This window comes from Typopeltis vanoorti, chromosome 9, assembly GCF_054136105.1.
Source record: "Typopeltis vanoorti isolate ZY-2024b chromosome 9, IOZ_Tvanoo_1.0, whole genome shotgun sequence".
Lineage (NCBI taxonomy): Eukaryota > Metazoa > Arthropoda > Arachnida > Uropygi > Thelyphonidae > Typopeltis > Typopeltis vanoorti.
Genome location: NC_143557.1, coordinates 41,120,404 through 41,139,670, shown reverse-complemented (window position 1 = coordinate 41,139,670; position 19,267 = coordinate 41,120,404). Strand labels below are relative to the sequence as shown.

Here is a 19,267-nt window from a genome sequence, read left to right as displayed (position 1 = left end):
CAGTACAAATATCATTATTACTAATGATAATGATTACTGATTATTATTATTACCAATTACTTATTATTATTATTATTATAATGTGACACCTCCAAGGAGTCCAAGGACTCATCATGGGAGGGCACTCCACTCTACTCTACTACATACATCTCTTGCATCTCACCTAATTCTTAATTAATTCTCCAATTACAACACGATGTCACTACCACTATCAAATCAACTACTATCACTGCTACCATCATCAATTTTTAGATACATCTGCAATAACAGATAATTATATGCAGATAACTATCTATCTGTCTGTTCATCCTTATCAACTGTACTCTGTTTAGGTAGACTTCGTGAAGTTTAGTTTTTGGAAATTATATCAAGATTTGTTGAATTGCTTTAATTTTAAATAATCAAACAAGTTTTACGGTCAAAATTAATTATAGTGCTATGAATGAATATGAAGTTATTATTATGTTACTATTATTACAAGTGATGCTTTGTAAAGTAGATAATCACTGTGATAATGAATGATTTATTTCAATGAAATGAAACAAAAGTATTCATTTAAATAAAAGCTAATAATGGAACACCTACATTACAATTTTAATTGCAAAAAGTTTTGCCCAAGTATCAAGGGCATTTTCAAGTATGAATTCAAAATTAAACAAAGCAAGAGTAACAAAATGAACAATAAAAAATGAGAATATGCGATCCACATGTGAATAAAACAGAAACATGGTGTGAACTGCTCTAAAATCCTAATGCCATTTTTTATACATGTTATAAAAAATTAACTAGGGAAGGCTATGTGAAGAAGAGCAATTTCATAAAGGGATAATTAAACTCATCAGATCAATTACAGATTTCACAGCTTTCTTTATACAACTGCTCCACAAAAGAAGAACTTTTATATAAGATTTCAGTCTTCTCTAAAGAATCCTATTTTATTTATTTAGTATATGATACAACAGCCTCGAGTCCCATATGGGGATATGGCCCATCCTATGAAACCAATATAATGAACATTTTATCTGTAAATTCCTTGTATTCTCTGATCAGCTGGTCTTTGTGATGAATAAAAAACCCTCCACCTCTGTAAGAGACTGATTAACTCACCTTTAGTTCAAAAGCACTTCTAAATATTCTTTCTGTCCTATATCATATTCAAACTCAGGTCTTTGCAACCAAAGGGCAATACTGCCAACAAGTAAATAAGGAGGCTCAAGAATTCTATGTTAGGAGTGGCATGTTCAGCAAGTCCACAACTATACAATTTAGTATAGTCCAGATGTTGATAAGAGTTCTACCAGTTTGACTGAAGCATAATAAACCACAGGCACCTTCTACATTCTGCAGTGTCTAACAAATTCCACAGAAAAGTTGACAGACATCAGGGTAGGCTAAAGGGAGAAAGTTCATCTTTCTCCCTTTAGGTAGAAAGATAAACTTTCTTTCCCTAAAGGGAGAAAGACAAATCTTTCTCCCTTTAGCCTACCCTTTCTAAGCTCTACACTTTATCACTGTAGAGCTTAGAAAAGGGGAAAGTTTATTAATCAGGCAAAAATCACTCTGAGACCAATGCATTTATGCAATTTGGAGATTGACTCAGAGACACCTCTGACATATGGGACAGTGATATAATTGAGTGAGAGACTGGTGATGGGAAAAACTCCATAACTGTTAATGATGTTCTTTAGAAAAAATACAGAGTTAAGCCATCAGAGAAAAAGAGATGCATTTCTTTTTCTCAGTAAAGTAAGCGATCTTGATGAATAAGTTTTAATGGTGCCTGATTCTGAACAAGGATAAAAAGTTCGGTGTGGGTTCTCTGAAGACAGAAAACTGAAGATACCTCTGACTGATGAAGAATAAGGTAGTCTAGGAAAGAATATATTGATCCTTTTCAATTTAGATAGCGGTATATGGTGTATTAATCAGGACATGAGACAAGTCATAAAAATGGAGTATCTTACTTACTCAGGAAAAAGATGGCCAGGTATATATTAGGTTATAATCCAGTGAGTGACAGAATCATTTCTCTCAGAGTGAGTGGACAACCAATGAATATGACCATCATTCATTGACTCACCAACCCACTACAGAGGCACCAGAAGAAGACATTGAAGAATTTTATGGCAAGCTATAAGAAGTGATAGATGCAACACCAAAGTGAGATTTATGGCTACTTACTGGAGATTGGAACGCAAAAGTGGGAGAGACTGAGGAACAAGGAATAACAGGTCGTTTTCGTTTAGATATTCGTAACACTGCAGGGAAGAAACTAGTTGAGTTTTGTGCAGAGAATTCTTTATTTGTTACTAACACCTGCTTTAAACAGCACAAAAGAAGATGGTACACATGGATATCACCTGATGGACAATAGAGAAATCAAATTGACTATATACTTGGACAAAGAAGATGGAGAAGTGAAATTTTCCAGGTGCAGACTGTGGAACAGACCATGAGTTATTAGTTGTTATGATACATATGAAATTACAGAAACTAAAAACAACACAAATGTCAATCAGATATGATCTTGGAAACATACCAGCTGAATACAATATTAATATACAGAACAGATTCAACATACTCAATTTGTGTGAAAGAGAACCAGATGAACTGTGGGAAGAGATTAAAGATATAATTAAAATAGAAGCAAAGAAGAATATTCCAACAGTTTGTAAGAAAAATGGCTGTCAGAAGATGCCATCAAAAATGCTTAGGAAAGGAGGAAAATGAAGGCCACAGGAAATTTGCAGGAAGTACGGCATTTGAATGCAGAGTTTCAACGACAAGCCAGAAGAGACAAGGAAAAATACTTTAACCAGGAATGCTAACAAATAGAAGACTAAAAACAAGAAAGGAAAAACAAGAGATCTTTTCAAAAAGATTAGAGAACTAACAGGGAAGTTTAGTGAAAAGGTGACAATATTGAAAAGTAAACACAAAGGATATCTTACAGAAGCTGCAGACATCAAAGAAAGATGGAAAGAGTATACAGAAGCCCTTTACAGAAAGGACCCCAAAATTACTGAGAAATTTGAAGAGCAGGATTATACACAGGAGCCAGTACCACTGGAGAGTGAAGTGAGGTGGGCATTGCAACAGCTATCCAGTAAGAAAGCACCAGGAGAAGATGGAATACCTACTGAGCTGCTCAAAGCCCTGGGAGAAGAGGCAGTTAAAATTTTAACAGCTCTATGTCAGCAAATTTGGATCACAACTATATGGCCTAGGGAATGGAAAAAATCAGTTTATATACCTTTATCGAAGAAAGGCGATGCAAGAGAGTGCGAAAATTACAGAACTATAGTACTGATTTCTCATGCAAGTAAAGTCTTACTTAAGATCATTCAGAAAAGACTGGAACCATTCATGGAGAGAGAAATGCCAGATGAACAGGCAAGATTTCGAAAAGGCAGAGGAATAAGAGATCAAAATCGCCAATGTGAGATGGATAATAGAAAGAGCACAGGAATATCAAAAGAATGCCTATCTTTGTTTCCATAACTATAGCAAAGCTTTTGACTCTGTAGATCATGTGAAACTGTGGAATGTATTAAGAACAATGGAGTACCAGAGCATTTCATTATCCTTCTGAGGAATCTTTATTATGAACAAGAAGCTACTGTCCAAACAGATCTTGGAGAAACTGAGTATTTCACTATAGGTAAAGGGGTGTGACAAGGATGTATTTTATCTCTGTACCTGTTTAACTTGTATAGCGAATACATTTTAAGAATGGCAGGGCCAGAGGAGTCTTCAGTTGGAATTAAAATTGGTGGAAAAAATATTAATAATTTGAGGTATGCAGATGATACCACCTTGCTAGCAGAATGCAAAGAAGATCTGAAGGAACTTATTATGAAAGTTAAAGAAGAAAGTGCTAAATATGGTCTTAAACTTAACCTCAAAAAGACAAAAGTTATGGCAACATGTGAACTTAATGATTTTGAAGTAGATAGGGAGAAAATGGAAGCAGTTAACAATTTTGTGTTCCTAGGATCTCGAATTGATAAAGATGGTTATTGTACCAAAGAAGTTAGAAGAAGATTATGACTCGGAAAAAAAGCAATGACAAATTTAAGCAAGATCTTCAAAGATAAAGAAACTAGCCTCACAACAAAAATCAGAATCGTGAAAGCAATGGTATTCCTTGTGGTGCTGTATGGATGTGAAAGTTGAACCCTGAGAAAGAGTGAAAGAAGGAAGATAGATGCATTTGAATTATGGATTTGGAGATGCTTACTAAGAATACCATGGACTGCAATAGAAAGCAAACCAATAGATCAGATAGAATAAAGCCAGATTGCTCCCTCGAAGCTATGATCATCAAGCAAAAAATTGTCATACTTCAGACATATTATGCGAGCAAATGACAGTCTGGAGAAGATGATGATGCTTACAAAAGTTGATGGAAGCAGGAGAAGAGGAAGACCAAGAATTAGATGGGTGGATGGAGTTAAAGAAGCAACTGGAATGTGCTTGGAAATTCTGAAAGATATGTCCAAGGACAGATCTGAATGCAGAATGTAAGTTCATAGAATCACCAGGAGTCAAAAATGACTCGATGGAACATAACAACAAATCTATACCATGCAAAGGGTTTACACAGCAGTTGTTTTTGAAATCATTCCGTAATTCAGAAGGGTGGGAGGAAGAGGACTATCCATGGTGATGCTTTCTATTTGATGCTAGTAAAATTAGTTTTGAGAAGTGGTTTGCCTGAGTGGATAACAAAATCAGAGACAATATCTGTGGGAACATTAGAGTTACTTTGACAATATCTTGTAACTCTAATGTTTCATCCAAAAAATCATATACAAAGAGATACATGATATCAAGACTGATTAAGACATCATTTGGGCTAAGACAAAGCACAAATTTTTTTCTTTAAAATGGATCCTGATTTTGATTAGAGACAGAGATTTACATGTGTAGGATGTTAGTAAATTAGAGAGCTGCTTTGCAACTTTGTAACAAAGTGAACCTATGCATTCAAAAGCAGATTGTAACAGAATTTGGGAGCACTTTCATGTACCCAAATTTGTTGAGGTTTGGAAAGTTTTTCAGGAATGGGGTAGATTTCAGGAATAGCCTCTCATATTTGCATTTGCTGCAGTGCATGGTGTTCTTCCAGTGTAAATGTAAACTGTGGTGGGTGTCCATAATACTGTCAACAAGAGTCCACAGTGGCTGTAATGATAGAACTGGATGTGGTCCTTGTGTTCAAAAATTCTGATTTGGCTGTCCTCCCTGCTTGGTCACAGTAGGACAGTTTGCAACTGCAAGGGACCTGGTAAACACCTGGAAGATCTAGGGAATGTGGCTGCTCTTTGATAGAGCAGATAAAGGATGCGAAGTTCTACAGAACCACGTTAATTGCAGCAGAACTGATGGTGTGATCTTACATAAATTTTGGCACACCATCTTATCTATCAATCAGCAATAATGATGAAGATCACTATGAAAAGCACCACTCACTGCATATGTGACACTGCAAATGTGATGCTGTCATTAATACCTCTATCTCAGCATTCACTTTGAGCGATATTTTATTTACATTCCTGTCCTATGTCAATTTGTTTTCCTCAAGAAAAACTGACTTGGATGAATACAAAGGCTGTGGAAATCTGAATATGAAACAAAGTGTGTATATGGTGAAACACATCTGCATATAATTTCTAAATCATTTTCATACTTATTAACTCTATAAAGTAATAAACTTACTTCTGCAAGAATTCATCCATGCACCATACAATTTTTCTTCAGGTCTATAGTATGGATCAAGATAAAAATATGCTACACAGGTATCTGGAAAGACAATTTTCAAGGAATTTTTGCATTTACTTAATTTTATTATTTATTCATATATATATATATAAATATTATTTATGCTATAAACTTTTGCTATAAAGTTTTTATTGTTCATTTTACATTTTAAGCACTGTCCCCTTCAAAGTAGTCCCCTCTACTGGTGATACACATTTCCAACATTTCTTCCATTGTTGGAATGCTTCCTGGAATTCACTTTCTGCGATGGCACAGTTCTCTTATTCCATTTTCCTGAATTACCTCAATGATTTGGAAACAAAGTCCTTTCAAAGTGGTTTTAAATTTTGGAAACAGGAAAAATCTACTGGGACTAAGTCTGGAGAATAGGGTTGATGGGGCATAATGGTTAGTTCCTGACTGATTTCAACATGGTTCTCTTTCTGATCGTCAGTCAACAAACACAGCATGAATTTTGCACTGATGCCCATTTCACCAGCAACTTCTCAGATAGTTAAATGACGATTTCCATAAATCACATCACAAACTCTCTCGACATGGTCTTCACCTATCGATGTGGAAGGTTGTCTAAGCCTGGGATCTTCACCAACTGATGTTCTGCCTTTTTAAAATGCTTAAACTGGTCATACAGTCCTCTCCATATTCTTGGTTAAGAATTGAAATGTCTCTGTAAAATTTTTACCAAGTTTGCAGCAAAATTTCACACACACACACACACACATTGTTCTTCAAGCTCTTTCACTGTCACTTTGTCACTAATCCCAAGAACAGCTTATGCACATGCTCATTTCAGCAGATGTAACTCGAAGACAAATGTTCATAGCAGAATGAGGCAAATGGCAGTTTGTTGTCAAAACCTGCAGCTAGGTGCACTCAGTAGCTGCAGTGTGCTCTCTCTGCTGGTTGTGCTATTTAAAAAAGTTTGGTCTTTTTTTGAACATGCCCCGTACATTAACACTAAAGATAAAAGCTAATGTTCATTTTTTATAATATTTTTATATTCTGTTTACATAATGCAGAAACCCTACTCTAGAGACTAAATATGTAACTTTTTCAAGATACATCAGGGTTTGCAAAAATTGGATGGAGGTCTCACACCAGGTGATGAAATTCGTCACCTACCTAAAGACATTTACAAACATCCATGTTCGTGTGATGATGTGAACTTGCTGTTAGATGGTAGGAGAGCAAACCACAGGACCAACCAGGCAAATAAAGTTACAGTGAACAAGTTTGCTACTGTGAGAGTTGACAATAACTTGAAGATATTCAGTGTACTGTCAGTTCAGTCAAGATAAGGTACAATGGAAATATATATTTTAAAAATACTTCTTAATCTAATACTGTTTAAAATAAGTCTTCGAGTCCATACATTTGATATGAGAAACATCATCATTATCATCAAATTCCTGATATGTACCATCAAGGGGTATACAGGATATGATAGTACTAAATGAAAAACTTACAACATTATTAACTTCATATCTACAATTTTCCTCCAAATCAATCTGTTACCTGTCAAGACTCCAATATTATCAGATCTTATAATTTCTGTCTTCTAAGGCACTTTATACCATATCAATCCACCTATATCTTGGGCTTCTTCTGGTTCTTTTTCATGCCAAACTGGCAGAGAACACTTGTTTTGCTAATCTTTCCTCTTTGATTCTGCTCACATGACCATACCATGAGATTAGTTCTGCTAACACATTCCTGGATGCTAACAATGTTAAGTTCTTTCCTAATATTCTCATTTTAAATATGATATTGCCATTGATGCAATCTTATCACACCTCTAATCTTTCTCAGGACTCTCACATTTGTGGTCTCTAGTCTTTGGTCAAGTGTTTTATTTCTAACCATAAATTATTTCAGATCCATAAGTTAAAATGGGTTTGAACACTGCCTTGTATACAGCTAATTTAGTGTTTTGACTAATTTCTCTCTTATTCTATATAAATTTATTCAGTTGACTTCCTACCATACCAGCTTTACTGATTCTGTTGTCTATTTCCATATTTATTGAAAGTTTATTTTTCACTTGGTCAGACTATAATAAATTTAGTTTAATCCTTTATCCAAGTGTGTGCAAACAAAGTTTGTGCCTGAAAGTATCTTCAGGACTGGGGTAAAGTGGTACAACACCGGGCAACCCCTTGCAAAGGTGGAGCAAGCTACCAACACTCTTATCTCAGTATCTCCCATAATGCAAAACACATCTCCTTGCAGATATGTATAATGTTATGCATTAAGGGAAAGGCCACTACCTAGACTAGTTTGACCTTTATTGAGGTCTCTTCAGTGGGAGCCAGGCCCAAGTGGAGATACCAGGCAGAAGCATTGGCAAGGTCATCTCCTCCTATACTGCCAAACAGTGTGCCACCTTTTTATTAAATTACTCTGGATTTAGAGAAAGATGTTGAAAGTTTATTTTTCACTTGGTCAGACTATAATAAATTTAGTTTAATCCAAGTGCGTGCAAACAAAGTTTGTGCCTGAAAGTATCTTCAGGACTGGGTAAAGTGGTACAACACCGGGAAACTCCTCGCAAAGGTGGAGCAAGCTACCAACACTCTTATCTCAGTATCTCCCATAATGCAAAATACATCTCCTTGCAGATATGTATAATGTTATGCATTAAGGGAAGGGCCTTTCAAGCCCTTCCCTTAATGCATAACTGTTGAAAGGATGATACCTTCAGGTGCAAACTTTGTTTGCACACACTTGGATAAAGGATTAAACTAAAGTTATTATTTCCATATTTAATTTACCATTTTCACTAAAAATCATGTCTAAGTAGCTGAAATGTTTTACTTGTTTTCTATAGGTTCTTCATTCACAATACAGTTCATATTTTCAATTCTTCTGTCTATTTTTATTTAGAAGTATAACATCATCAGCATAAAGCAAAGAGCTGACATTAACATTTCCAATTTTGATATCAGATTTAATACCACTTCCTTCATAATGTGATCCATACAGATAATAAATAACAGAGGGGATAATGTACATTCTTGTCTGACATAAGATTTGACATAAAACCATCTTCCTGTACTTTCCTTCAATTCTAACTGCTGACTTACAACTCAAATAAAGACTAAGTATTGCTTGATATAATGCTCCATTGACAACATACGACTGTAGTGTTTTGAATAGCTTTTCTCCTGACACCGTGCAGTGGTGTAGCTAGAACTTTTGCTGCCTGGGGGTGGTCCCTGAGTTTGTCGCCCCTCTCAATACACACCAAAAATACTACAAAAAGTCAAAATGACGTATAGGGAAATAAATTAAAACATTATGTTTATTTTTGAAGTAAAACTTTAATTTTGAACGTTCTAAAATATTATTTTTTTTGCTTTTCTGTTAGGAAAATCGTCAATGACATTGGCAAAGTCTATTTCATAGTAATGTAGGTAATTCTTAATCAATTTTATTTAGAAAAAATTCTCTCTCAACTAGCAACACTTAGAGGAAATTGTGAGGAAAATTCGCAGTAGTATTACAATATTTGAAAATTAGTTCTCGAGACTGTATTTTAGAATTAACTGGAAAAGTTCAAAAAGGTTCGAAGTGCCCCCTCCCCCTCCCCAGCTATACCTCTGACACCATGCCATGTGCCTTTTGCAGGTTCTACAAAACTTAAATAGAGATCTTTGTTATATTCCCTCAATTTCTCAACTATTTGTTGTAAAGTGAAAATCTGATCCTGACAGCTTCTATTTGGCCTGAATCCAGCTTGTTCTTCACCAAGCTTCCCTTCCACAATCCTTCTCAACCGTTTATCAAATATACTTGCATAAATCTTACCAGGAACACTCATAAGGAAATACCTCTGTAATTCTCACATTCAATTTTATTTCCCCTTTTTTATATATGTGTACTATGAAAGCTCTACTCCAATCATCTATTCATCCCTCTGTCCAGGCCTTCTGAACTATGCAGTGCAAACGTTTTATGCCTCCATACTTGAGCATTTCTGGTCAAATATCATCTACTTCTCCAGCCTTGCTTTGGATAGCTTTTTCTACTTCAAGTACGGATAGGTATTCCTGATTGCATGTCTGTTGAGTGTTTTTTACCACTGTGTTATCACTGCTTGTTTCATTTAGCAATATTTCAAAATAATTACTCCATACTTCAAGGATATCTCTTTCTCCAGTTTTCATGTCACTTTATCATCTCTAATTCCTTTTACAGCACTCTTTCTTCCATTTCTGAACTTTTACAACAGCTTCCAGAATATCTTGCCACCTTCCTGATATTTATTTTCTATGTTCATGCCAAAGTCTTCCCATAACTTTTGTTTAGCTAGTTTTACAGTGTGTAGCTTTCTTACATTTGTCTCTATTCTCCAAGAGCACAAGCTGACTTATTCACCAGGAACTTTTGATATGCTTTCTTTTCCTTCACTGCCTCTTTATCTTTCTGTGTCCACCATGGAGTTATGATTTTTATATCCTTGCAGACAACCTCACAACATGCCTCTCTGGCTGAATCAATCAATGTTTTCTTCAGGGCTTGCCACTAAATTTTGATGTTCAGTTGTGCTGAATTTCCAGCCACATTGGAATTAAAGGAAATGAAACTGCAGCTGCAAGATCAGCTCATACTTTTTCAGTGTACTGTTTGACAGTTCCCTATACAGACTCGATATTTTATAAGATTAAAGCTAATTGCTCAGTGGCAGTTGTCATGCCAGGAAGCATTGACGAACAAATTGCACAATATTTAGCCAGAAATGAAGCACTCGCAGTCTAGTCAATAAAGAAACAGAAGAGAGGAAGTTGTTCTTGCTAGGATCTATATAGGTCACAGTCATCTTACACATTCTTATTTACTGAGGGCTGATAATTTACCTATATGTGAAAAATGCAACACACATCTTACCATTTCTCATATTCTGGTAGAGCGTCAGCACTTCACGAGAGAGAGAGAGAGAGGGAAGGGAGAAATGAAATTTTTACTTATCTGATTAAGCCATATACACTCCAACAGATATTATCACTCTCAAGCAAATTGCATGACATTTTTAACTTTTACAAGGAATTAATTTATACAAATGTATTTAATTATTAATTCTGTTTATATGTACATACTGCATTGACTTAATTTTCTGTACATATATATTATTTACTAATTTATCCCTTTATGACTATTTATTAACACTTGCATACTGCTGTAACTTTTGCTATGGTGCAGTATGACCTTTACTATCCTTGCACCAATAAAACTTAAATCAACCAACCATAAAAGTACTGTATATGCTACCCACCCTTTAGTCATTTAGTACAGCATGGATACACTGAACAAAAGGAATGATTCATGTCCTGGGTAGGACAGTGTGAGATTTCATCACACTACTCAGAACGGTGCTCAATACATATGAACTGTACATTTCTGGAATTTTCCATTTAATATTTTTGGACCAGGATTGACTGCGTGTAACTGAAACTGCAAAAAGTGAAACCACAGTTAACATTTAATTTCATTCCTGCATGCTATGCTTTATTTCTATTAGATTGCCAGCATGAGCTATAACTAACACTTAGGCCTACATATTATTCTAGACAGGATTTGAACTTGGGTTTCCACCTGAAGAGCAAGAATCACACTGTAGCATAGTTGCTTTGAATGGGATGGCCACTAAAGCATGCAGAGGTATCTATAGACCTAAGAGATGAATATCATTCTTATCATAATGACAGAGGCATTGAGAACAATGAGAAGTTCTTGGAATTAACACCGGTTTGGCTTATCCAAAATTAGAGAAAAAAAATCATATGCTGAGGATGCTAAGATTTCATTCACATTCACATAACTTTTATTAGAGTATATTGTTATAAATGTTCTATTTTGTTATTAGTTATTGTTACTCTCATCCTGTGCCTAATTTATAAATTAAACTTTATCATAGGTATGTATGTATAGGAAAAACATAGTATATATATATATATATAGGGGTCAGTACTATCTGCAGTTTCAGTATCTGCTGAGGGTCTTGGAACATATCCCCTGCAGATAAGCAAGGGGGGGTGGGGGCGCTACTGTATTTTGTCTATGTCACACACATGCACATCCTAGAGATATGATATAAAACTAACACACTCAGGTAACACTAAGGAAATGGAAATGCTTTAGTCTTAAAGTATTATGTTCCAGAAATGTTGTCCGAGAATGGGTGTTAGCTGGTAGTCTTAATTATGTAAGCATTAAAATTATCCTTTCCCATATCTTCAATAATTTGGGAGTATCTGTAATATTTATTTAGGTTAAACTGACTTTTCCAAGCAAACTGCCAATTTCAAAACAAAGTCAATTATTTTTATACCTGTTGCAATGAAGCATAGTAGTTTTTTTTTTTGTGTGGCATGGTCTAGACTTTATTGCTCATAGTTGTGGCAATGGATATATTTGTTTTTATCATCCATAATAAGCTAACTTGAAGGAACTTTGTATACACCTTAAACAAACAGGAGAGGGAGAGAAGAGTTTTTCTTTTTTTCTTTTTTCTTTTTTAAAGGGAGTGGTTAAAATAGCAAGCTTAATATAGGATTTGAAGGAATCTTTACCTTCAAAGGCCCTTTGCCTATATTTTAAGGATATATATTTCTTAAAAGTTCTGGTTAATTTTTCTCAGGTACCCCAGAGGAAAAAGTAACAGCATTACTATAATTTGTAAGTTACAGGTGTTGTAGATGAAAATTAAGTATTTTAATATTTCTGTTCTCGGTGGGGGGATCCTGTAACCCCCTAAGGAGCGTGTGTCCCCTGCGTGGCGGATAAGGGAGCCCACCATGTATGTGTGTGTATATACATCTGTGTGTGTGTATATGTATATATGGTGGGGTGGTCCGAATATAATGAATAAGGATTCGTGGACCAACAGGGCCATAAGGGGCAATCATCTTGATTGTAAGGGAAGTGGCACTCTCATGGATCCCTAGCTGGATCTATCCTCTTCTTCATCTACTTTGAGGAAGAACCACTCACTTTAATCTTTCCTATAAGGCCTAATCAGCCAACTCTTCTTATTTTATGACCCTTATGCTACAGGGCCATGGGATCTTTCCATTTCTGGCCTTACAACTATGTCCCCTCTATAAACCTTTACTATAATTCTGCTCTATTCTCCTATAATCTACTCTTTACCCTTCAATATACCCTATTCCTCCTATGGGTTTAAATTTGGAAGAAGGCTAGTTCAGAAGCCTTAAGGTAGCAGCCCTACCACTGAACTATTCCATCGTCAGGCTAGTCACCTGACATGGAGAACATAATTCTACTTTTAAGCTGACAGAAAAAGGTAATTGGAATGAATCTATGGAAAATGATCCTGGAATGGAAAAGGAATGAAAATGGAAACGAAAAAATATAATAAATATAGCAAACTGGAATGTAAGAGGAATAGCATATAAAGAAATAGAATTAGACCAGATATTAAATGAAAGGAATTTTAAAATAGCAGTAATCACTGAAACAAAAAAGAACTGAAAATTTTAATGTGATATAATGTGATATACAGTGGAGTTGACAGAGACCAAAGAGCACAAGCAGGAGTCATGCAGGAGTCACTCCCTTTCTAAACAGTTGAAACATTATAAATTATGGAATGAAAGAATAATAGAAGCTAGAATAAAAATAGATAGAGGTTATTTAACAATAATTGGTTTATATGCCCCAGAAGAAGGAAGAGAACAGGATAATATTGATTTTTATAATCAGCTACAAAACATATATAATAAAATAAATAAAAATGATTATGTAATTTTAGCAGGAGATAAATGGAAGAATTGGAAACACGAAAATTAACAATAATATAGGAATATATGGAGAACATACTCTAAACAGGAATGGTAAAAAATTGATTGACTTTGCAGTTTATAATAATCTAAAAATAATGAATTCTTTCTATAAACATAAAGGCATACATAAATATACTTGGGAAGCAAGAGGATGGAAATCAATATTAGATTATTTTATCTTAAATGAAAAGACATCAAAGTTTTCGTTAGATGTTAGAGTTCACAGAGGATATGAAATAAGCAGGGACCACTTCCTCGTTAAAATAAAATTAAGATTACCACCTAAATGGCTACAAGTAACAAGAACAGAAAGAAAATTTAAAACATTTGTTTATAAAACTAGACTATTAAATGACACAAATATACAATGGCTATATGAACAAAGAATTAACCAATATCTAGATAAAATAAAACAAAATTAAGAAATAGAAATAGAATGGCTTAATATAAAAATGATACAAATGCAGCAGCAGCAAATGAAAGCTTAGGAAAGACCAAAAATTCAATAAAAGGAAAAAAAATGAACATATGGGATGATACAAGCAAAGAAATAATCAAAATGAAACAAGAAGCCTATCTTAAATGGCTAAGCAGTAAAAGATTAGAAGATGAAATAGAATATAAAAGAATAAGAGCCATAACTAAAAGAGAAGTCAGAAAAAAATATAGAGAATAATGGAACAAATTTGTTTCAAATTTAGAACAAGAATTATATAAAATAAGACCCAATGTATATAAGATATTGAAACACCTAAATGCAGATACGAAAGAAAACATAAATTAAACACCGAATTGAAATTCTAAATTTCAATTCGGTGGACAGATAAATATTTTAAAAAAGACAACTGGCAAACACTTAATGAAAAGGAAATAACTAAAGAAGAATTAGAAATCAGCCTGGAAGAAACAAGAAACGGAAAATCACCTGGAGAAGATAAGCTAGGTTCAGAACTTTATAAATATGCAGGAACAAGATTCAAAGAAAGACTCCTATTATTTTTAAATAAAATTTATACAACTGGTAACCCCCCCCCAATAGAATGGAAAAAAGAAATTGTGATTCCTATCTTTAAAAAAAAAAGGTAATAGAGATGACCCTAAAAACTATAGAGGTATAAGCATACTAAATTCCTGTTACAAAATATATAGCAGAATTTTAAATAGAAAAATAATGAAATATTCTGAAAACTTTATTTTAGAAGTACAGAATGTACAGTATGGGTTTAGAAAAGGACGATCATGTATAAACCCAGCCTTTTGCCTAAAATTAATCATAGAGAAAGAAGAGAATACAATTTAGAAACACATATTGCATTTACTGACTTTGAAAAAGCATTTGACAAAGTTAAAAGAAGCATTTTATTTAACATATTAAAAGAAAGACAAATACCAAATAATATCCTAAAAGCTATCACAAGTATATATGAAAATAATCAAATACAAATAAGATTAAATCATAAGCTATCATATACGAGAGAGATAAACCAAGGGGTCCGACAGGGATGTCCTCTCTCAGCAACTCTTTTTAATATTTACCTAAATGAAATAATAATAAAATGGAATAAAAATTTACATCAAGGTATTAAACTTTCTCCTACTGTGAACTTAAAAAACTCTCCTTTTTGCCGACGACCAAATAACAATAAATTCTGAAGATAACTTACAGAAAGCTATTTTAGATCTAAATGAGATAGCCAAAGATTATGGTATGATAATATCAACAGAAAAATCAAAAACCATGGCATTTAACGGACAAGATCCAGCAAGAACTGAGATAGTAATAGAATAACAAGATCTTAGAACAGGTGAATTCATTTACCTACCTAGGATGTATGATCACATATGAAAATGAAAAAGATATAAACATAAAAATTGCAAAATATTTAAAAATAACAGGTGTAATTAATTCTATATTTAAACGAAACCTAGTTCAAAAACAAACCAGACTAAAAGTATACAATACATTAGCCTTACCAGTCTTTTTGTATGGAAGTGAAATCTGGACAATAAAACAAAAAGACAAACAAAGATTAATAACAGCAGAAATAAAGTTTTAAAAAAAACTTCATTCAGAGTATACTTTGATCACAAAAGAAACGAAGAAATTATGAAAGAATTAAAGCAAGAATCAGTAATAGAAAAAATTATAAAATATAAACATAAATGGATGGAACACATTCAAAGAATGAAAACAGAAAGATTACCAAAACAAGCCATTAGGAAAAAGAAAACCAGGATGTCCTCTTAAATGATTCAACAATGACTTCCAAGGTCGGAACGGGACACGCTAGGCCTAAATCCTTGATATGCATGATGATGATGAATATTTCTGTTGGGATTACAGCCATTAGATATGAAGGAAGGTAAATATGGATAAGTCCTGCTGTGAGGAATATTGGTTACAACAAAGATTGATGGCTCTTTTAGCTAGTGTTTTATAATACAATACTGTCAGAAGAAAGGGTCTGATGAGAATGTCTGTGACTGTATTTACATGCATGAACAAGTTTTCTGTGTGATATGAAAGAATGGGTACTATTGAGAGAAAGAAAAGTAGTCTGGAAAAAAAAAAATGCAAAGTGGTAAAATGGTTTCTGGGATGCGACTGTTAAGACTGGGGAGAAATGTCTACTATGTTCTGGGCCACAAGCCTAAAGAGAGAGAGAACACATTTTATCTTAACCAGACTGCAGGTCTAAGAGGAACTGTGTTAAAAGGTGTGGTAGAAATTGGTTGGAGGAATTAGAGAGGTTGGTGTATCCTCTGTTATTTAAAGTAAATAACAGATATTAAGGTAAAATTGAAGAGATCTGTCTATGATGTCACAGGGGAAGACTTCTCACTGAAAACTGATGTCGAAGGTAGTGTCCCTATGATGGAAGGGATTAGCTATCTGGTGAGCTGAAGGCGGGGGGGGGGGGGGGTCAATAGCATCCCCTGTGGACCAGAGAGTTTATTGATAAATTTTAATCTAATATCTGTATACCTGTGGTAGTAGTGGTGGCGGGGGTTGACAGTTTTGTTGTTTTTTCCAGATTAATTTCCGAATCCAAGAAGGTAGTTTTTCAAATAACTGTTTTACTGTGAGTTGGTGGGACTGTAATCTAATAGCGTGAAAGTGGTGTGCAGTCCCTAAATGTTCATTTTTGGCTATAGCATTATCCATTATCATAATGACCTTTTTTAAAAATCTTTTCATAGATTTTTGAGAGCAGAGAGTGAGCTTATGGAGAAGTTTTTTCAGAGAGAGAGTGAAGTTTGCATAAAATTGTCAGCTAAATCAGTAGTTGGCAACCTTTGCTAAGTTGCAGATGCCCAGATGCAGAGGCTGCAGCTTTTTAAAAAGTGTCACCCAAGGATTTTGATGACACCTTGAAGAAGCTACAGCAAGACTCTAGCAAGCAATGATCTGGTTCATAAATGACGGTTACTTATTTTTTTAAAATAACTGTATACTTGTTCAAATCCCCATATCCAGTTTGTATCCTTTCTACTCCCCCAAGAGCAGATATATACACACAATTCCCTATACCTGAAAGTTAGCTAATTTTAAAAATAGACTTGAAGATTTGCCAACATCTGTATGGAAGACCATAATGAATCTGCTACCTCAACTTAAGTCACACAGGTCTAGCAGATTATGTTATGGACACTATCCACAAAGTGAAAGTCAAACTGAAAAACTATGCCCAAACATAAAAACTTTACTTTTTTGTTAATGACAACTATTCTTAAGAAGCAATCTCCTCTTCTTCTTCTTATTGTGCTATCTTCTATCGAAGGTCAGCGACCATCTTGGCGAACAAACTGCGCTCTTGTGTTAATCTGAGCAGTTGTGCACTGCTCTTTCCTGTCCACGTCTTGATGTTGTCAAACCATGATATTCTTTTTCTTCCTCTAGTTCCTTTGCCATCAATTCTTCCTACCAAAATAGTTTGTAGAAGTTGGTATTTGCTGTTTCTCATGATGTGTCCAAGATATGATGTTTTTCGTTTCTTGATTATTTGTACAAGATGTTTAGCTTTGCCAATGGATTTTAAGACATCTTCATTGGTAATTTTTTCTGTCCATGATATCTTTAGCATTCTTCTGTATAGCCACATCTCAAAGGCTTCGATTTTCTTGATGGTTGTCGCCTTCAATGTCCATGTTTCAACTCCATAGAGCAGAATAGACCACACGTAACATTTCAGCATTCGGCATCTGACTTCCATGTTTAGGTCTTTATTGCAGAATAGTGTTCTCATTTTCATGAAGGACTGCCGTGCAACTTCAATCCTTGTCTTTATATCTATTTCTGGATCCCACCGTTCATTAAGCCAGCTACCAAGATATTTATATCTTGACACTTGATCAATATTTTTCCCATTGAGTGTCAGTTTCATTGATGAGGCTGGATGTTTGCTGATGATCATGTATTTTGTCTTGTTGATGTTTATATTTATTCCCATTCTTTGGCTTTCTATGTATACTCTGTCAACGAGTTTTTGGAGATCCATAATGTTATCTGCAATTAGCACGGTGTCATCTGCATATCGTAGGTTGTTAACAATCTTTCCATTTATTGCGATTCCCTCTGGACATTCTTCCAATGCTTTTTTAAAGATTACCTCTGCATATATGTTGAACAGGAGTGGTGAGAGCACACATCCTTGTCTCACTCCTCTTTTGATGTTAATATCACTGGTGGTAATGTTGTCTAATTGAACGGTAGCTGACTGATTCCAATACAGATTTGTTATTAGTCTTATGTCTTGTTCGTCTAGCCTTATTTGGTGAAGGATTTCTATTAAGTTGGTGTGTCTGACTTTGTCGAATGCTTTTTCAAAATCTATGAAACACATAAAGACAGATTTCTGTTTTTCTATGCATTTTTGTATCAATATTTGGGTACAGAAAAGGGCCTCTCTAGTACCAAAACCATTCCGAAAGCCGAATTGTGTTTCACTTAGAGTTTCTTCACTTTTTCTATAAATGTGATTCTGAATTACTTTCAAAAATATTTTTAATGTTTGGCTCATTAGACTAATAAGTCGAAAGTCACCACAGGAATTCGCTTTGGGTTTCTTTGGGATAGTGATAAATGTAGATTTGAGCCAATCTGATGGAAATTCATCACTTTCATATATTTTATTAAATAGTTTTCCAAGAAGTTTGATGTTATCTGGTTCGATTAATTTTAAAAATTCTGTTTGCACACCATCTGGTCCACTGGCTTTTCCTGTTTTACTTGTTTGTATAGCATTCTCTATTTCGCATTTCATGATTGCTGGTCCTTGAATGTTATCTTTTATATTTATAGGCTTCTGTCTAGTATCATTGAAAAGTTCTGTTACATATTTTATCCAAATCTGTGCTTTATTCTCTTCTTCTAGAACTATTTTTCCATTTTCGTCTCTTAGATACACTATTTGCTTTTTCCTCAGTTTTCCAGAAATTTCGTTGATTTTCTTATACAGAATGAAATTATCATGTTGTTTCTGAAGCAGTTCAATTTCAGTACATAAATTTTGGATCCAATTTTCCTTGGCTTCTTTTATTTTTTTCTTGATGATGTTATGTGTTTCTGTATACCTGGCTAGGTCTTTGTTTTTATACATTCTTCTTGTATCAATAAGAGAAAGAATCTCATCTGTCATCCATTCCTGTTGTTTTATATTATTCACATAACCTACTTCTTC

At 34.4% G+C, this 19,267-nt stretch overlaps 1 protein-coding gene across 1 annotated transcript in view; it reads right to left on the bottom strand.

The window, feature by feature from the left end:
* The window catches only part of LOC150103000 (uncharacterized), a 361,006-nt gene that overhangs the window by 114,796 nt on the left and 226,943 nt on the right, over positions 1-19,267 (bottom strand). Inside the window, exon 12 of the mRNA XM_090397703.1 lies at positions 5,722-5,805. Coding sequence (XP_090253829.1) covers positions 5,722-5,805 — 84 coding nt within the window. The remainder of the gene's footprint in view (positions 1-5,721; positions 5,806-19,267) is intronic.